The sequence below is a fragment of the Papilio machaon genome, chromosome 10 (assembly GCF_912999745.1).
Source record: "Papilio machaon chromosome 10, ilPapMach1.1, whole genome shotgun sequence".
NCBI classification, from domain to species: domain Eukaryota; kingdom Metazoa; phylum Arthropoda; class Insecta; order Lepidoptera; family Papilionidae; genus Papilio; species Papilio machaon.
The window spans coordinates 5,202,808-5,224,947 of record NC_059995.1 but is presented as its reverse complement, the minus strand read 5'-3'; the positions used below and the strand labels follow the sequence as shown (position 1 = coordinate 5,224,947).

Here is a 22,140-nt window from a genome sequence, read left to right as displayed (position 1 = left end):
AGAGCAAAATTAAAGTTTAATTGGTAATGTTGATCAATTCCAGTTAAACTGGTAACAAATTCAGACACAAATATTACAACAAGCAAAAATACAGTTTGAAAAAACAACTATTTTTCCAACAAGCACTTTATTGTCGTTTATTTCAGCCATTCTTTTATTGTATTGTGTTGCGAAATTTTACAAAATATTATGTGTATATTTTCGGAACGCGGCATATAGTTTCTGCGTTTTTTAAATATTATATAATGTTAAAATGAAATGGTTTGAATGTTTTAGGGTTTAAAGAAAATCCGGAACCCTTATAGGATCTCTTTGTTGTCCACCCGTCCGTCTGTTTGTCAAGACCCTTTTTCTCAGGCTCACATAGATGTATTAAGAATTTATATAAAATACTCAGGTCTGCTGTCCTTTGGAGCTGTGAAAAAATCAAACTACTAAGCCAACGTAATTAAAAGATACAGCCGTTTATGCCGCAAATTTTCGACACTTGTAGGGGAATCAAAATCTACAGAGTACTCGCTGTGAACACAGAATCTTGAAATAGCACAGATAAATGAAAAATTGCGAAAACCTTAAATTTTACTTATATACCTTCAGGTTTGTACGGAGCCCTCGGTGCGCGAGTCCGACTCACACTTGGCCCGTTTTTTTATCTTATAAACAGTGAGTGAAGCTAGGGCGGTGTTGCTAATGATAAATAACAGCGTTACACTGCAGTTTACCGACATTATCGTGTAAAGTACAAACATTTTCCTCGACATATTACACTTTTTATTTTTACACTGACGTTTTTCCACACAAAGCATTGCGTAACCTTTTTGACCGTCCATTATTCTCTTTTGCTTTTTAAACATCCCTCATCCTGTCGACCGACGTCAATTAGAGTGACGTTATTGTTATCCTTTCGTGATATAATGTACATATTGAAGATAATTGCATTCTTCTCTAACATATTTTTAAACGTTTACTTTGACATTTGAGAGATTTTGTAACAGAGTTTTTATCATTATCTACCAGACATAAAGACAATGTACTCCCAAAAACTCTTTTGTCAGTCCAGTAAAAGGTCTACAAGACCATTACTTACCCGTACAGATAAAGTAGTGGGCCATAGATAGTTTGATCATAGTACCAGTTATTTCTGTTGCGATATTTCCCTTCGCATAATACCATCCAGGTCGTAAGCAGCATGTTTGCTAGTCATACAAGATAACCAGTGCATAGAAATTGCAAGTTTGCCACGCAAATAGTTTGTCGTGACTATTCTGTTCAAAATTAGACTTTTTGCTACTGCACGTCGCTGCCGCGAATTCTTCGTCCACTTGAATGTCGTTGAAGTTGTATTCACGATTTAGTTTTATAATGGGCATAACTTTTTCACTTTGATCTCGCTACTATAAGCGACTATAAAATGTATTTTAATGCGGATTGTTAAAAATGTAGACTAGTATTGTGATATGCAGACGTAGTGGCGTCTTGTCTACACTTACACGTACAAGGCGTAATGTATTTCTGCAGTCGCTCGTCCAGTCCTCGACACAAACGGAATATTACATTAGACGTCGTAGAAAATTGAAGTATTCATGTCATGATATTCATGTCATATTTTATCATTTGTTGATAGTAAATGATTCAAGCTTCGTTAGTTAGGGATGAGTTAATTTGATATTGTCGGGATAAGAATTGGTTTAGTTTTTTAAAGTTTGGATTAACACACTAAATGGTTAAAAAATATTATTTACTTTTATATCATCACCATGATCGTCTGCCTGTGTTTGTCCACTGCAGGATCCTTTTTGCCCAGAAGCCTTCTTCAATGGCTGCTAAGGTATGTGGTTATCAGTATGTTGCATTTAATTGTAAACTAACTGTAATCTCTGTACATAACGGTGTTTTCTGCCTTTTAATGTGACAAGTAAGGCGTATGGCGGCGAAATAATTAACGGGCCCGTATATTCTTGCAAGCATATACTTAATAATTAACTAAACATGTTATTTATTTTCTAGTAAAAGAAAAAAGTTATATAAAATGATGTAATTAAATATCATAAATAATTAAGTATGTTCTGTTCACAGCTTTGTTCTTGGCCTAAATAAATCGTAGATTGAACGAAATAATTTAATATCCGTTTTGTTTAAACTCATCTTTTATTCATAATATCAATAATCCATGAATCCTGTCAGTGCCTTAATTATGACAATCACGCAGGACAACAGATGGGGTGATGAGGGGTGGCATTTCTTATAGGCATTAGTGTGTTTTTGGAACACGCACCATTCTACTGGAAATGGAAATCGATAACTAAAAATACGAATGAAAGATCGATTGGAAGGTGAATCTAAATGCCGTCCGTACATAGAGTGAGATAAAGGCAGGAATGATATAGTTTATTTTTACTGTTTTATTTTGTTTACAGAATTGGGAAGGGCGAACAGAGACAGGCGGGGATGGTGGCGACCCACCGCCGCCGGCGCAAGCACCGCTCGATGCTGTGTGGCAGCCAGTGGCCAGCACAAGGTGAGTACAAGCTACTAGTTTCAAAATTAACTCACTGCCAATATGGACAGCTTAGTTCTATATTGTATAACTGTACTTATAAAAATTTGTAGCTACATTTTTGATCAAATTCTATGGATCTTTTTGTGTCTATGTATAGTTTTTTAATTTGCTGTTTTAAAGTACATATACTTTGAATGGAAGTTTAATAGTATTATTTATATAATGAAATAAATACACTAAATAAATAAATGAATGTAAATAGAATAAATAGTAATCCCTTTTGTTACATTTATTTTGTGGAAATATAAATGTGATTTACTGCTGCGAGAGGATTTATTGGTGACAATAATCCTTTCAGTGGTTTAACAAAAATGAATGCCTTTTCAACAGTCGTAATTGTTGAGTTTCGATATGTATTTTTTTAACATTCACTTTAAATTACGATAATGTCTCGATAAAATGATTCTTAATTATTTTGTTTGACAACAATATTTTTTATGCAACAGTATAACAGTATCATATTACATTTTTAATATGGCTGCCTATGACAATGTGTTACAATTAGTTACATTAAATTCAAATGTGATTTAATATGTTATTTTATTCTAACTATGAATTTCATTGCAGCGAAATCCAGATATATTATAAATTGAATTCGTTAAATGAATAGTATTGACAATAGATTTTTGTACAAGTCTTTCGGCAGCGGAAACCCATAGTTATTTATAAAAAAACTATAGTAAATACTCATTAACTACTAAGTATAGACTACTAGCTGTCGTCCGTGACTTCGTCCGCACGAAATTAAAAACAACTTAATAACTAGCCCATGTGTTCTTCTACAACTATGTTCTACAAACGTGTCAAATTTCATCAACATCTGTTAAGCCGTTCCGGAGATACCTTCAAACGATCATCCATCGCAAACATTCGCATTTATAATATTAGTAAGATAATTGTGATATGCTTATGCTATTTATATGCTCTGTCCATGTCGGTATATCAAATGACATACCGACATGGACATAGCATATAAATCTTTGAATGTGGCGTGACAGTATTTCGATCAACGCATCAGATACCATAGATACCAACGCATATTGTTATCTATATTAATGCTTACCACAACTGTGTCGAATATACACTGTTCTGGTCACATTCACTTATCACATAGCGTTTAATCGTACTAATACATATTGTAAAAGCGAATGTTTAGATGGATGTAAGTTTGAAGGTATTTCTGAAATGGCTCAATGGATCTTGATGAAATTTGGCACATTTTTTAAAAATTCCGGATGGGCGGAGTCGCGGGCAAAAGCTAGTATTCTATAGACTTATAAAATTGTTATACTAAAAAAATACTTACAATAGTTTAGAATGTTTATAGGTTTTAGTAGTAGGAATAAAAATTATCACTACAACTGATAAGTTTCTGATTTTTATTTAACGATGGCGGTAATATTAGTCAACAGATTTTCTTTCATGCTATCATTTTTTGTGTTAGTTTTCTTGCTTAATTTTTCAAAGCATATCCTTTTTAATGCAGAATGTTTTTTGCTTAGATAATTAATAGTGAAGTGCTAACTCGTCTTGCTTTCGAATTAAAATCCTGCAGGATTTTCCCGGCAACGATGTTACGGAATGTTACTGCAGGCAATACATTACTGGATCATGAATAACTCTCTTTTAACAAGTAATGAGTTTTTTGTTAACATTCATGAAAGTAATTAAACTAATACACAAAAATAAAGTAAAATAACTTACACGTTCTATGAGATTCCAGTAATAAAGAGGAATGAATTCACATACATATTTTATTTTTATTTATTAAGGCTAAAAATAGTTAATTGTTAACTGTTTATAGCTGTCTTAGTTTTATTCATGTCTTTTATTTCTTTTATTGCTATTTTTAACTTTTTCACAAGGAATCAAACATTGCACTATATTACATTCTTCTTCTTCTTTTGGTGCCATCTCCTAATGAAGATTGGCGATCATCATATCAACTTGAACTCTGGCCACGGCAGCTCGAAATATAGAAGGCATACTTTTGTTTTTGTAGTTTTTGTATGCGTACAATATTCCATTACAAAATTAGAATTAGTTATCAATAGTTACATAAAGTGATAATAAAATTAAATCGGTCTAATTTTTTAACGAATTTACGATGTGACCCTCGTTACAAATTTAATCCTCGCGCAACAGCGGTCATGTTAACGTCTGTTGAGTGTTAAATAATGACACTACGAGACACATGTTCCGAATCAATAACAAAACTTGCTTTGAAATGATTTGTTTGGAGCACATTTTCCTACAAGTAATATGTTACGTAAAAAAGATTAAACTGATACAGGAAGTACTTCTACGAAACATTTTGTATAATTAGACCCAATAAGTAAAAGATGTATCAATTATCGTTGGTTTCTGATATCAAAATTCCTAATTAAATCAAATTTTTATCTCTGTTTAATCAAAGATAGCGAGAGGAATGACGTCATTCCTATATCCATTTTGGTCTCAGAAACCAACGCTTATTAAAGTAATTGTCAAATGGCCAAAAGAAAAAAAAATCATTCAAGAAAAAGTTTCTTGTTTGTATAGGTACGGTTACTTTTGTGAAATAAGCCTATAATATTATTCTGGTTTACGGATTTTTTTTTTAAATTCTGGATCACTTTGCCTTCTCTTGCTATTAAGAACTGAATCTGCACTTCGAGGGTTCAGTCAAGAGGCTCGTGGCTTGAAGAGCACTCGCCTCGGCACACCACTCCCCGTTTTCAAATCAAAAATTCAAATCGTTATTTACTTAATTCGTTAACATAAACAAGGGATATTGATTTAAAAATATCTAAATTTATTTGGTTTCGAAAGTCACATGACATGCTACAATATAAATATCTGATATTAAAATATTCTACGAATGTTTTCTGTGTTTAAATTCTAGTTAACTGCCATAAAATTAGCAAATATAGCCGTATTCAAACGTCTTAAGTCAAAAGCTTCATTTACGTTCACAAAAGGCAATGTCAATAATACTCATTTATGGGGAATTTTGCTACATTTGATGGCCTCATTTATCAATTAATCTCTCAACACTTTGACTGCCATCGTTAAACCAATTAGTCTCACATTCTGTAGCACGTATCTTTTCAATTTATCTACATTTCAAATGAAACATCAAATCAAATGTCTCACAAGTGACGTGGATCTCGCAAAGTGTTAGCAATTAAAGTTACAACAGTTTCCCGCTGTAAAACTTTTGTAATTAAACACTTAATTGGGCAACAGTAAGCGCTGTTGAGTATCATTGTTGTAGTCTCGGTTAATTTTAATAGTCACTATTACCAACTCGTTCTTGTTTACCTGTATATTGAAAATCGAATACGACTAATAAATACATTATATACAAAAAAGTATATTTTAACTAACCTCAATTCACTTGACTCGGTTACGATTTTTTTAAGTTACTTTTCTTACGTTTATACGTTTCTTATTGTAATAATTTTAAAACTATATTATTCCGCTTCATTCTTGTAACTTCTTTTGAATATGTCAAATAAAATATCATGTCGCTTTCAAATCAAATACTTTGTGTTTGCTCTCTACGTATACATAAATAATATTGTGGTAAGAAATGTGAAAAGCTTTCGACGCGAATACGCGGTTCTCTTGTGACGCCTTCAATTGAAAGTCACTTTTGTAATCCCCTAAGGAAATGTTTCTATTTTTAAAGAGTACTTCAATATAAAGTGTTCCTTTATGTGACATATTTTTATGAATTTTCCCTCACGTTTATACACATTAATTCTAACAAGAGATACACTACGGATTTATGTTGGTTGTAGCCTGTTACGTAGGTACGTACAAGTTTGTTAGTCAAAAGTTTTTAATTGTTTTAGTACACTGAAGTCTGTCGGTTTTGGGATATTAGCGTGAGTTTAACGCGAACAATGTTCGAGTAATATGTCAGGCTGTTAAAACTCATACGTTACGTATCCGATATAAAGTTCTAAGGCAAAGTTTATTGGAGATGATTGAAGTAAAACACTAAAATACGCGAGTTAAATAGTGTAAATAAAATTGTTCTTAATATTAAGTATGTTATATTAATTTATTTGTTTTAGTAGAGATAAGTTATATATAGCAAATGTTCTTTGAAATAAAATTATTTACAGTTATGCTTCCGAGTGTAACGTTTTCTCAAAAAAAAAAAATAATAACAATAATTCCATCGGAGCTACCCGTCTGAGGCGTTGCATTGAGCTTTAGAATATGCACTTTGTAATCATAGCGGTTTGAAAATGAAGTCTTTTAATATTTCGCTCAAAAGAAATTTCCGGCATCTGTGAGATAAATTTTCTTTGTTTCCGAGATGGAAATATTCCATGGAATAGTTTTAAAAGATATTTTAAACGGAAATGGTTAAGTATTTGATCCTTAAACGTAAACGGTTTGTAGACTTTCAATGACGACGGCTTTGACTTTTTTATTTAACTAAATTACATTCTATGAATGTGTTACTGTTTTTCATTTTCCTCAGAATCACTAATATATGGCATTAAGGTAACATAACAGCCTCTTAGTGTAGAGTAATTATACTATTAAATGAGTTTTATATTAGTATAATTATATGTACACTAAGGGGCTGCTTTCTGGAATCTTATGTGACAGTTAGAGTTGTCTCTAGTCATTAATGTTCTATGTTAATTCCATCAGTCAAAGTCAGTCACAGTGAATTGGCAATGTGCGTTTGCATTCCGCGAACGCTCTGAGCACTAAATGGATTTCAGTTCACAGTGAATTAAGCAATACGATATTCTTTATACGGAGGGCACTCAGACGTGGTAATGTATTTTATTTAAAATGTAGACGCTTTTCAGTTAAGGCAAATGTGCGTGAAGAAGTAGGACTGTGAGGGAGTTATAAAATATTAATGAGTAATCCAACAAATAGTAGGATATTTTGATAGAGACGTTTCTTACTGCTGCATTTAATATTTTATTGGAACGTAATCTCTAGGGAGTCAAAGACGAGACAGGTACTCACTCAAATAGTACCTAAACTAAAGGGCGTCAAATTTTATAACCTTTTTTACGATACTGTTATTCTAACAGACTAAAAAACTTTATACTTTTGTAGTTATATTATTGTGGTGGGAAATGCTACAAAGTTTTACAAACTTGCTATATATTTTGTGAAGATTGTTTGATCGACTTAGGATGTAATCTCTAGTAAGTGGATATTTTAGTACGTATGTGTATTCGATCTAATCGAAATATGAGTGTCAAATGACATTTTAGCGAAATGGATAGAAAATAAACATTCTCGACTGTACTGTTCATATGGACATTTGTATGATTATATATAAGTTGTTTTTGTTATATAACGACAATTTGGTAACATACTCGTAGTTTCTGTTTTGAATAGACGTCGTTAGGCCTTTTTCGAGTGTCCTCAACGCATTCTCTTATCAAACCCTTCGCTTGTGAGATTAGTTTCATAGACTTAGGGAAAATATCTTTTTATTTAGTTTAACTTATACTCGTACTATAGATTTATTTCTATGGGAAAGGTATTTACAGTTCGTATTTTTTACAGAATACAAAATCAAACACTTATAGTATTCGGCGTGTGCTTGATTACATGAAAATTTTACTAATATTATAAATGCGAAAGTTTGGATGGATGGATGTATGGATAGATAGATGATTGATTGAAGGTATCTCCAGAACGGATTAACGGATCTCGATGAAATTTGGCATAGACGTAGATTACAGTCGGAAAGATTTCTTATTACTTGTTATGTTTTTTTTTTAATTTCGCGCGGACGGAGACGCGGGCGACAGCTAGTATAGATATAAAGAATGAGATAGAAACATGAATAAATGAAATTTCTTTGCAATTATTCTACATGATTCATGCATATAATTATTTAAATTTAAAAAGCTTTATATGAACTTTTAAAGTTATTTGTTATTTTGAAGCAACATGTTACAAATGGCAAGCCACAAAACCGACGCAATATTTGGATGAAACAATACCGCAAACCACAACTTTAATTTAATATGTTACCAAGTTTTGTATTTGGATAACATGAAATAGGTAACAATAATTTTCAAATAAATTTTCTAATAAAAATTCGATCGATGTCAGAATAATCTGCTATTCATTTTGTAGCGCTTGTTTTTCGCATCTAAGCCTTTGTTCACGTTCGAACGATCATTTTTATCAGATTGTGTGTATCTACAACATCCTGTATCTTGTAACTATTTACTACAAGGTTCGCGCGTTTTAAATTGCCTACATGCCATTGTTAAAACATTAATAAATCATCAAATAGCATGCGTATAATACATTAACTCATATCATGCTGCTGAAATGAATAGACGCCTGCGTAATTTAAACCATAATAAGTATAAAAATCAAATTATAGTCAACTTTTAAAGTGTAAAAAATTTGAATCTCTACACCGATGACACATCAATCAGTCTAGCTGTCTAGTTGGCAACGGAATATTGTTGACAGTTTATTACATTTGTAGACCGTTTATAAACAGACGATGTTAATAATCGATCGCTAACATACAAATTTATTCTGGGATTATAAGCACGTATCGTATTTTCTATACGTGCTATCTTGATACCTAACGCGTCAGTTTCCAACATCGTTAAAAGCACGCTTCAAAAAAGAAAATGTATAAAATAAAATAGAAATGAAATAAGTATTCAATAACATTATATCGGGAACCTAAATATTTGTTTTGTTTCACCGTAATAGGATCCGTTTCCACTAAACTGGTCCCGAATAGACTGAAAATCTCGGTTATGAAAAGATTTAAGTGGATCAAGTTTATACGAAACAACCGTTTCGTTTATCGTTGCTTTAAAGGTTTATATATTTAATACTCTTTTTTTAATTACTGGAATACATAATATAGGATCTTTAATGTGCAGTTATTATTTTTTTACTCAACAATAGTAAAGTTAAAAACAAATTTAAATAAAAAAATCCTAGAAAAATAGACGGGCAATACTTTTTACAAACAAAATATTACGAGTCATTTTATTAATAATAATTGATGTTTCTGAAGAAAAAAATGGTTATTGTGAGAAAACTATAAAAGATAGATATATGCTATCGCGAATGAAAATTTTATTGAAATCAAACAATTTGGTTTAGGTTTTTAGTAAGATAATTTTTTCATTCGCATTGTAATTTCATGTTTTTATTCATTAAATATGATCAGTACCGGCAATATGTTACGCTATATTTTTTTTTCTGGTAATTACAAGATAAACTTCACCTGATTAAACTTGTATTTTAAGAATTGCTGAGTAAAAACGTAACATTAATTTTTTAAAACTCTCGTAACTTGATGAGACGCAGCATTGAATATGAAAATCGGTTTTTGTTCTGGAAAATCTTCAAAAAATATGAAAATAAATTAATTCGTATATTATTATATTTGTATTAATATTTTGTATATGTACAAAATGTATGTAATAATAAATAATTTGTGTGAGTTTCTCAACACTGAGGAAGTTCTCTTATTTGCGGAATGTCGGCAACCGAATATTAAGTACAATAACGTGTTACAATAATGTTAAGAACGAGAAAATATTCCGCCAGCGGCAGAAGCCTGTATGAATTCTTTATAAATACCACTATATTTTATGATTTATTAAGTAAAACATGGCTTTTCGCTACGAATATGAAGAAAATTATTATTGAAGTTTTTATTTTCTAGACTAAAATGTTTTTCAGTTCAGTTTAATAAATGAATGTACAGCTACTTTACAACTTAGGATTCACATTTGTTACATTTGAAATTAGACAACCTTGATGAAAACAACCTACATGCTGACATATAATGTTCCCATTTAATGAAAGCTTTCAAATAAATCAATGTAATATGAAAATTCAGCAGCGATTTTCCATTAAATTAATTTTCATTGAATTGGAAAATTGCAATGTAATTAATTTAATGGATTAGATATTATATAAATGTATATAACGCGACACAACTTAGCTATTCCGATAATATCGTTTAGTTTTAGTTAGGAGTACGGTGCGCTGGACGCAAACTTCATAATGTACAATTAACTAGTTAGCTCATTGACTAATTTACATATACGCTACATCCTAATTTGCATCAATAAAGCTAATAATAGAGTTATAAACTAAACTACATTATTAGCTTAGAGCAAGTTTACAGCGAACGCATATTGAACAGGTAGGATTTGAATTCTTGAATTTTTAGAAATAAGAAGAAAGAAGAGAGATAGTACTCTTTTGCTTTAAACGTTGTTGCTTTGAATTGTAGTGAATTTTTTACTTTTAACACATTTGTTTATCACTACGTGGTGGACTGGTAATACTAATATGGTAAAATTAAATGAGCATTAGTCAAATGTTTGTTTGTGAGAATCTTGTTTGGTCCTAAATCTTACTAATATGATAAATTCTAAAGTTTAGATAGATGGATGGATTAATGTTTGTTAGGTACCTCCAGTACAGTTTAACTGATTTAACCGTAAATTTGGCATACATGTAGAACATAACCTGGAAGATCATATAGGCAACAAATTAAGTTTTTTTTTGTAATTCCGCGCGGACGGATTTGCGGGCAAAAGCTAGTATTTCTATATATTATTTTACAATAGAATAGGTAGCATCAATTTGAAAAATAGAAGTAAATTTGAAGAAAAAAAAATATGATCACTGCACATCAACATATGTTTAAGATTAATATGAAAATTATATGGTTAATCTTGTATTTGCTCCTTCTAAAGGTAATAAGCGTTTAATTTTGTATAGGTTATTTATAATTTCATGCAGTAATAGTTTTAAGGTCATATCAAAAACTTATATACATTATGTAAAGGGAGACCTTTGTACACGAGTTTGTGTGTTGGAAGCTTTGTATACTGTTTCAAAGACGAAGCCAGTCAAGTGTTAATTCAATCAGATTGTGAATAAACGAGAATTCTAAAGCTGTTATGTTATTGTTGTTTTTCTTTTTCATATTCGTGAATCGTTTTTTGTTACCCTTTTCTGTTTTGTAAAACAACTATATCCGATATGTATTATATAAAATATAGTTTACCTAATATATTGACATAAGTAAAATATAATACATGTATAAGTTTCATACAAAATTTAAAAATACATTTATTCTTTTGACACATAGGCATACCTTTTAACTAAACATTCATGGTGAAACTACTAGAGCTATCCCCTTCGTATTCACACCTCCATTTTTGGAATCAACGAATTTATATAATGGGTATGAAAAATAAACAGATTGTTACAAATAACATTACCAAAGCTCTCAGTCATCGTATGACTATTTTATACTGTACCTGGAATACGTGAGAGAAATTAAATTTAAAAATATACCCGTATTTATTGATACAGTTCTCTAAAAGTACTGAAATATTGCATATTCCGTTAGGTAGTGAACCGGTGAAAAAGTGGGGCGCATCACGGATTGTTTGCAAAACTTAATGAGAGGCTCGGTGCCGGCGCATGCTAATTATGTTGCTTTATATTCATACTTTTATTTTTACCAACACAACCTTTGCATATAAACTTAACCTACAGACACGAGGCTTGAAATAGGGGCCAAGTGCGGAATAAACTGCAACAACTTTCCAGACGTACCAAACCAGTCTTTTATAAAACACTAGCTGTCGTCCGCGACTCCGTCCGCGCGCAGTTAAAAAAAATAAAAAAAATGAAAAATAGATGTTGGCCGATTCTCAGACCTACTGAATATGATCACAAAATTTCATGAGAGTCGGTCAAGCCGTTTCGGAGGAGTACGGTGACGAAAACTGTGACACGAGAATTTTATATATTAGATATAAGACTAGAAATGCTTGAATGTACAGACCTGTATGAGACAGGGAAAGGGATTTTCAAATGCCTATATCTAGTAGTGGACAAGGCTAACGATAAAGCTCAAGAAAAAAATCAAGTCATCATTTAAATCTCTATAACTATAGTAATTTTTATATTTTTATTATAAAAAAATGCACAGACGTGTCTATGTCAGTTGCAACATTGTTAAGAACAATAGTTCTAAGTTATAAAACAAGGAGTTATAAAAAGTGTCCTGAATAACTAGACAAAGATTGTCCGTAGATTAAATTGTTTCTAGAGCAAAACAAATAGTTGAAGGCGCATTGTTTGTTGACTGATCTAATGAGATTGCGGTACGGCAACTGTACTCCGCTTAACTATGCTATCAAGTGTTTGCAAAGCGTTTAGCATACTCCTTAATAAATTCTTGATTAACAATGAGTAATTAATGATACATGAAACGTTGATTGTGTTATTTAAAATTTAAAGCTTAACTTGTTTTATTTTATTTTTTAAGTTCGATATACGATGCAATATTTTGATAAACATTGAATCAACAATAAATGTAAAAAATGTAACTAAACATTAAATTAATGTAAATTTACTCATTTCGGTACTCAAAGTTATGTGGTTTATGAGCGACTGCTTAATCAACCATTAAATGCCTCGTAATTAGATAGTAAATAAGGATTCCTGTGAAAGGAATGGAATGTTAATATTCAACAATTTTGGTGTTGTCAGATACCATTTCGTAGCTGAATTTCAAGGTGTCGTTGGCATTTCCTAGGCCGCTCCGTTTATTTCCTACGTCTCAGCTTTACCGCTTGAAGCGCCTGTTGTAATGTTTATTACGTTGCTTTATTTGTTTTATGCTGCGTTATTGCGCACCAAAGTCAAGGTTTAAATGTGTTGCGAAACCTTTGTCTGAAACTAAGCCGTGCACACGCTATGCGTAATATTTGCAATCTTTTAAATCCAAAGTATTTGTGTATTAACCATAATTTGTACTCAAAGATGCTTGAATAAAGAATATTCTGGAGTCAAAAGTTAATGTTTTCTTAGTTAATTTTGAAGTCCATGAAACTTCAATAACTTTTTATATGCTATACACCAATCAAAATCCGATCTTCTCTTAACAATCATGATCTTTTCAAGAAACTGTGCTAATTTTAACTTTTTTACAATTTAAGTTTACTGGCTGTAATATTTCCTGCCTCTATCAAGCTATATTTCTGTGTCTATTGCTGTAAGACTTTACTGAGGTAAAGTCTACTTCCTAGACTCTAGTCAAACTTGTTGAAAGCGAAGTTACCAGTCGTAACTCTTGTAATTTTGAAACTGTCTATCGTGTTGTGTAGCGTTGTTGCTTCAAAGTAAAACATTTTAGTTATTCGGTACCAAGAATATATAACATTTTCAAATCGATATTAATGTTCTGGGGGGTTAGACAAAGTAACATTCGATAAGCGAAGTCGCCAATCAAAAATGTATGGAAGAATAATTTTCAATATGTCACGTGCATTTCACGTATTTTTCCTTTACATTTTGACACATTTTGTTGATTCTACTAGCGATAACGATAATCGAATGTTACATTGTCTAAATTTGCAGGATCGTAGGATTTTTGTAGAATAAATTGGTTTAATAAATAGATGTGTGTCTAGAGGAGGATGTATAACTTCAAACTTTCGTGGTTTTTACTAATATACTGTTCGTAAGCAACGGGATTATTACCACGATTAGGCTGTTTCAACACCAGGCAACCCGTGAACATGGCGCATGCAACTGTGCTGAAATATCGGGAGCTCAAACAGCCTAATCGTGGTAAGAATCCCGTTTCTTACGAACAGTATATTAGAGGAGGATGATCTAAAAAGAATGGATGGATTGTGTGAAAATGTGTATTGAGATATGACGGCTGATAGAGGTGTATGGAAAAGTAATACATAATATGCTGACTTTGATTAGGATTACACCTCTTTATTGCTAAGGCATATTATAATTAAAGAGAAATTCATAGATACAATGGATTTTATTTAGGAGGATATTTTTGATAACACAAATAACTTAGTAACTATGCGACAGCTCATTCGCTTTTCGATGTCATTCCACTTTCCATTTCCTGTAGCGTATCGCGAGTCAGTGGGGATTCTAAGAGGCTTCATATCCGCTCATGATTGTGCACAAACCGTAAAATTGTTCAATATTCATGTAAAAAATTCGCAGAGATATTACATAGCTGTTGATTTTGATGGAAAATTAAAGTGGAAATAGGATCAATTTCCGGTAACAAGTTTTAGAATTGCATTGGTATAATGCTCGAATAGTTGACATGTTACCATGAGGTTCTTAGCAAAGTACTCTTAGTTTTATATGTTTTGTTGCAGCTTCCTTCATTAATGCAGTAAAATCTGAATATACAATATATACAATTACAGTATGGAAAATATAATAGCTCGTCGTATTTTTTTATTAATCACTACGTCAATCATCACGTCATAGCTATTTTTGATGCCGAGTGGAAAACTAAATGGAACATTTAAAATGTGTTCGCAGTTTTAAAGTTTTCGAATAAATATTTCTGTGCAGTTTATGCTTCATTTGATCGGCAATCCAGTGAAAAATTAAAACTAACTCTGCGATACTGAGCGTTGATTTGGTTGAAAGTTGATACAAATAGTTGGAAGTTCATTTAAGCTTTTTTATTAAGTATAGATTTCCATTGCTGACATACTCGTATTCATGGATGAATGTGACAGATGACGGTATATTTTTGTATTGATTTAGCTTAACAAAAGTAATGCAGGCGATCCTGGTCCACCATTTCATCCCGATTTAAATAATAACATATGTATTGATAATACAATTGTTATTAGTAACTATTATACCACTACTGAACCTGGCATGCGTTAAGTTGTTTATATACTCATTAATGAGTTATGTAGATAACAATTATAGGCTTTTGAAAAAACGTATTACAGAGTTTTAACAGTTGTTGAAGTTAGAAAGAAGCTGAATTAAAATGAAACATAAATGGTAGCTGTGTACACAAAGAATGAAAATGATCCAAAACAAAGACCAGTTCGAAACAAAGAACTTCTGAGAGTTTTAATTTGAAAAACCAGTCAAACCACTGTTTTCTTTGGAAAGATTTTATAATAGATGTGTTGTGTATCTTTTGAGTTCACTTTTATAAATAAACGTCATGTATTTTCTGATAGGGAAAAAATAACTTAGCGCGCGACAAGCGCCTAAACAGAATTAATGTTAGACCACTTATCTATTGGTGCAATTGTTAAAAAAATTTAATATGCTTACATTTATTCAAATGTTTTTTGGTATTATAATAAAAAAGAAAACTCATTAATCGTAAAATGGACAATGTTCTCGACTGTTAGGGAATTAATTATCCCGGCTTTGATTATATTAAAAGATAACGCCGTGCCATTTAACGATGAACAGATTCATTATAATTTAAATCTTAATAATAAAATTTAATACGAATTAATTCTCGCTGGTGATTCCCAATCTGGATTGTATTAGGAATAGATAGAACGCCGGTAAAAAATACAATCCCTTGCAACAATGATTATTTGTACAATGTTTACAATAACTTGAATTTTTTATTTTTAAATTCAATGCAATCGCTTGTTTACAGTCCTCCCCTTCCGGATTGGACCAGTTTCGAGAGTTTATAGTTTTATATTGATACTATTCTGAACTAAAACAAAAAAAAAAAAAACACGTATAGTTGCTAGCAAGGCTGTCCGGGTTCGTGGAAATTTAATCAAGGTCTGGGGAAAAGCTCTTTAGATTTATTTTTTTGTGTAAGGGAAATGGAAAAATGTATTGTTTTGTAAGGATTAGACAGAGATTACACAGGTGCTTTTAAATTTAATTCCTGGCTAATGACTTGTTTTGAAATTGAATGTTGCGTTTTGACGATCTATTTCTCGTGAAGATAGCTTCTAAATTCTGTAAATACAAGTATTTTAATTTGATGCTTTCTAGGTTGAGTGATTAATTAATTTTAGATAAGCAAGCTTACGGCAAGCTTTTTAACCTTTAGGATTAGAGCAAATAATTTTAATTTAACTAATAGATTGACTTATTTCATTATATTTGTACATATTTGATTAACAAAGACATTTAAAAAATATTTATTTATTAACTCTTATTGCTATTATAACTTATGCAGAAAAAATAACTAAAAACTAATTTATCTAATTAATTCTTAACTAACTTATCATCATACAAGTGCATAAACTGTCAGTATAAAAAAAAGCTTAAAGACTTGTTTTGTTTAAGTCTATATGAGTTTTGTAATCCTTACTTTCCTTACTAATATTATAAATGCGAAAGTAACTCTGTATGTCTGTCTCGTTTTTACGCCAAAACTACTGAACCGATTTAAATGAAATTGGTGTTCCTTATTCTGTTCTCTGTTCTGTTCTTTATTCTGTTCTCTGTTCTGTTCTTTACTCTGTTCTCTGTTCTGTTCTTTACTCTGTTCTCTGTTCTGTTCTTTATTCTGTTCTCTGTTCTGTTCTTTACTCTGTTCTGTTCTTTACTCTGTTCTTTATTCTGTTCTCTGTTCTGTTCTTTATTCTGTTCTCTGTTCTGTTCTCTGTTCTGTTCTTTATTCTGTTCTCTGTTCTGTTCTTTACTCTGTTCTCTGTTCTGTTCTTTACTCTGTTCTCTGTTCTGTTCTTTATTCTGTTCTCTGTTCTGTTCTTTACTCTGTTCTGTTCTTTACTCTGTTCTTTATTCTGTTCTCTATTCTGTTCTTTATTCTGTTCTCTGTTCTGTTCTTTATTCTGTTCTCTGTTCTGTTCTTTATTCTGTTCTCTGTTCTGTTCTTTACTCTGTTCTCTGTTCTGTTCTGTTCTCTGTTTTGTTTTTTGTTAAAGATATCTCCGGAACGGCTCAACATATGATGACATTTTGCACAGATGTGGAACATAGTATGAAAGAACATATAAGCTACTAATAAGGTTTTTTTTAGTTCCGAGAGGAGGGAGTTGCGGGCGACAGCTAGTTTTCAAATAAAAATGATACCGTTTTTGCTTAAACGCATTGTTTTTTTAATGGTGTGGCGGTGTCGTTAGTTCAGCGTGTTTGTGTTTAGAGTTAAATACTAGGCTATTTCAGTTTTTACGATTTTTTTTTTAAATAGTATTCACTTCATTTTACTAATAAATGATACTTAAGACATATCATCAATAGGATTGATAATTGTTTAAAAAAGCGCGCAATAACGTACCTCAAGGACTTATCTTAGTTTTGTTGCATTTTCTTTTTAAATTGCTAAATGATTTTTCGTGATGTTGTGAACACCCAATTGTGAAATTGACTAATTTAAGTGTGAGATTGATGTTTGTTTCTAGGAGCGAGAATACCTCGGAATGACTAAATCTTACTAATATCATTTATACGAATTTTTAGATGGATGTTTGAAAGTTTGTTATTAGGTATCTCCTGAACAGCTAAATGGGTTTCACTGAAATTTAACAAAGATGTAGAATATACATTGGAATAACAAATAGGTTACCTACTAATTTTCTTTCTGAATTCTGCGCGGATGGGGTCGCTTGCAACAGCTAATCTAAGGTTTAATATTTAATAATTTCCACTGTCGAAACATTGAAAGCTAAAGTTCGATAGACTTAAGAATGCATGAAATCGTCGTATATTTAGACGTTATGATATTAACAGTGTTGTTACAAATCGTTTCAGGTTTCGATTCTACGTGTACTCAGCGTACATGGAGAGACGAACGCTGGCCGCCGTGCGAGTGATTGCGGCCACGCGGACTCGCGGTGCTGACTCTGTTATCTGTCGAATGTGGTTGCCGGACAACAGGACACTCACTTTGAAGGCCAGAGTTAAGGTATGGAGAAGATTTAATGTACAATTTTAGTAGTTAGCTTAAATTATTGTATATCCGACTGATGACTGATGATCTTCAGAGTTGTGTAGAGATATCTATTTCATCCTATCCTGGAACATAATTCTCCTTTTTCATAATACTATAAACATATTTTTGTATTTCAAAATTGAATCCTTAGATCCCAAAGTATAAATTCATCTTTTAATTTGAATCGAAAAGTATTTTTTTTTCTTGTGAATGTACTTGTTTTTTTTTTATAATAAGTTGAATTATAAAATAGTTAGTCTGCTCTAATGTTGTATTTAAATTTAATGGTTCTACATTTAAACAAAGGACAAACAAAGTTTTAGAGTAGAAGTGAGTTTGTTGAAGCCGCAAGGATTTTATAGCATCTTTTACAGGGTACGTTATCCGAGTACAGTCGGCGAGAATTGTAGTGGGAATTTACATATACATTCTTTATTGTAATAATTCTGCTATAAAGGAGAAATTGAACTTTTATGTACGGACGACGCCGTTTATTTAACACCCATTTTTATGTTATTTGACGCTCAAAATGCAATTAGGTCGTAAACTTGTTATAGCTAACCTTCGTGCTAAATTATAGCTCTTATGGTGACAGTTTGCTGTACGATATTCAATCCTAAGTGGGAAGCGAATTAATTTCTTTGACTGTGTACAAAATGTATAGTCATCGTTAAAAGTTATTAAGCATATAAAGCAAATAAAATTATATAATTCGTCGTTCCAGCCTATCCGAGAGAACTGGAACTTGAAGTACAGTGCGACATACGTGCTATGCCTGCTACGTGAGACAGGCGTGAAGCCTCAGGAGACGGTCGGCGCGTCGCTGTCCGTACTGGCCAGCACGGCGCAGCACCGCCCGCCCACTAACCAGCTCATTGTCCTCGACACCAATCCTAGGAAGGGTATTGAGGTAAGTTCACATTTGTAAGATGATAGAGAAATTTAAACAAGTAAACGTCTCTCGAATGGTCTCGTACGTCTCAGAATTGATAATTGTTGTTCTCGGAAACCCACAGTGTATATCAAGTATGGCAAATCTATACTAAGGGAATGTTTAAGAACCCATTATATCATATATTCTTAATGCGTTAGTTTTACAGCTAATTATCTTTCGTTCTAATCAGTTCCAACAAAAAAATCTGTTACAACGTAAACTATATTTTTTTAAATTATTACTCGATTCCACGATTTTACTAGGAAACTCTACACGTGTGCGTGAAGCCGTTTCACTTTTCGTACGCTCGCGCCGACTGGCTGCTGGAGTGGTTTGAGCTGAACCGTCTGCTGGGCGTCAGCCACTTCTATATGTACAACGAGTCCCTGAGCGCGCCAGTCGCCTGCCTCATAGAGCACTACCGCAAGCAGGGCCTGGTCACGCTGCTGCCCTGGAAGCTGCCCATTGTGTCCAAAGTCGAAATAAGGTATGTTGACGCGGCTCGCTTGTTCGCAGTAATTTGCACGCGACTTTCCTTTCTTTATTTCTCATTAAAATGTTCATATCGCCTTGCGAAATAAAGAGTTATAATATTTATAACTGGCTGCTAACCTTTGCTCAGGATGTACTTTTCGTCAAGATTAAGAAACAAATTGAAATATCAAATGAATATTTGCAGGACGGAGGGTCAGTTCGCGGCATTTAACGACTGCCTGTACCGGTCAATGTCAGCTGCTGGTTGGCTTCTAGTCATCGACGTGGACGAGGTGGTGCTGCCGCGGCGCGAGCGCACGCTGTCCGCGCTGCTCACTGCCCTGCGAGCTGCATACAACCCTCCCTCCAAGGCACCCTCCGCCTTCTTGTTTAGGAACGCCTTCTTCTACTTGGGCTGGGAGGTTCGTAAAATCTATGCTATTAAAATAGATCAGATAGCATTACCGTGTTTTAACATTGGTGCCATCTAGCGGAACACAATATGTTCAAATGTGACAAATATTATTAGAATCCAGGCCAGTAATATGATCCGACATTTGTTCATTTCAAAACTTAGTTCTCAGCTATAATATATGTCTATATAACTAGCAAATGTCGCCACTGAACATATTTTATCGGTCTGGGTGTAATTAGAAAATTCTTAGAAATTCATAGAGGTTTTTAGAGAACTCTCAACTAGCGGATATTTTGCATATATTCAAACTATCTTCTGTTATTACCGATTTAATTCTTGAACTAGTTGGAGCCCGAAACTGCGTTCGCGCCGAATAAAAAAAAAACTTATTTAGTAGCCTATGTGTTCTTCCAGACTGTGTCCTACATCTATACCAAATTTCAGCAAAATCCATGCAGCCGTTCTACCTTCAAACAAACATCCATCCATCCAACTAAACATGTACGCATTTATAATATTACTAGCGACCCGCCCCGGCTTCGCACGGGTGCAATGTAAAATATACCTACTACAGAATAAATGCACAATTTATTTAAGGTACTTAAATGGATAAGGATTAATGCTGTATTGTTTAAAATCACTTCGTAAAAGAATAAAAATGGTTATGCTGGGTTATCCCTAAGAGATAGACATATACCATCGCGGACTTTTTTGTTGAACTTTTTAAGGTGAACAATACTGTAGTACATTATTTTGGTCTATCTCGTAGGGTTCAGCCAGCGTTTGCAATATAAGCGCAAAAAAACGTGCTTATTTACGACGTCACATTAGAAAACTTTAAATTTATCAGTGTTTCTCTACTATATTATGCATTTATTATACATACAAACCTTCCTTAAGAATCACTCTATCTATTAAAAAAAACCGCGTCAAAATCCGTTGCGTAGTTTTAAAGATCTAAGCATACATACGGACATACAGCGAAAGCGACTTTGTTTTATACTATGTATTGATTGATAATATTAGTAAGATATTAATAAGTTGTGAACGAACTCACATGATTGATGTACAGGACGACGCCGAAGCCCCGGCGCCTTTGTTGACGTCACGCAAGACGCGTCGCTGGGCCGCGCCGCACGCGGTCAAGAATCGCAGCAAGTACGCACTGCGGCCGCGCGACGCCGTCGAGCTCGGCAACCACTTCGTGTGGGAACTCGCGCCCGGCGCCAGCTCCGTCGGCGTGCCCACTGACCGAGCCTTGCTGCACCACTATCGGGTATATGCTGAACCTTTTTGTATGACTACATAATATATTTCTCGATAAATATTTAAGAGCTCAATTCTACTGTTCTTATACTATTAAAGTTTTCAGCGTTGAAGGAATATCTGACAAGTTGGTAAAACTGTCATAGTATCATTAGAACACAATTTTAACAAAAAAAATCGTATAAACTTGGCATGCAGGTTATTCTTTGTTTTAAGTGTTATGTTCCTTCCTAAGTTCAAGGACTTTTTGAAGTCATTCACAACATATTAAGTATTAATTAGTGATAAATGTAACAGATGGCGTGTGAGTACGGCGGACAGCAATGTCTGACGGTGCCGTCGACAGTGGACCGCACAGCGCACCGCTGGGCAGATGACCTTCTCAAGCGGGTCAACGCTGAAAAGGATGTATATTTAAAAACGTGTCCCACTTAAACCGGTTCTCGAAGCATCTCCCTGATTGTACAAATTTACAAGTATATCTAAAATGGTCTCTTTATATCATAGATATTAAAATTATACGGCCATGGAAGGTTAATATTATCGCGTTAATCGTTACCAGAGAAACTTGATAAAAGAATCGTGTTCTTTCTCTTAAATCGTAATGTTTCTCGAAATTTCGCATGAAATATAGCATTAGATAAGGTAACATGTCTGCAAGCTTTTTCGGTAGCGTCACGTCGTGACAATATTGAAACTCTATGGTCTTAAGTAATTATAAGTATTAAGCCTGCATTGAAATTTATCTGTATAGTTTTGTTATATACAAT

At 32.9% G+C, this 22,140-nt stretch overlaps 1 protein-coding gene across 1 annotated transcript; it reads left to right on the top strand.

Annotated features, from left to right (window-relative positions):
- Positions 1-1,816: 1,816 nt before the first annotated feature.
- LOC106718157 lies at positions 1,817-22,140 on the top strand. The gene is made up of 8 exons (XM_045679794.1): positions 1,817-1,828; positions 2,418-2,518; positions 18,101-18,254; positions 19,006-19,191; positions 19,479-19,702; positions 19,895-20,111; positions 21,177-21,380; positions 21,668-22,140. Exons 1-8 carry the CDS (start codon positions 1,817-1,819, stop codon positions 21,803-21,805), a joined length of 1,236 nt encoding a protein of 411 aa, XP_045535750.1. The 3' UTR covers positions 21,806-22,140.

Coding starts and splice junctions, on each gene's coding strand:
- LOC106718157 (XM_045679794.1), top strand. Junction 18,255..19,005: donor CTTTGAAGGCCAGAGTTAAG/GTATGGAGAAGA, acceptor TCGTCGTTCCAG/CCTATCCGAGAGAACTGGAA. Junction 19,192..19,478: donor ATCCTAGGAAGGGTATTGAG/GTAAGTTCACAT, acceptor CGATTTTACTAG/GAAACTCTACACGTGTGCGT.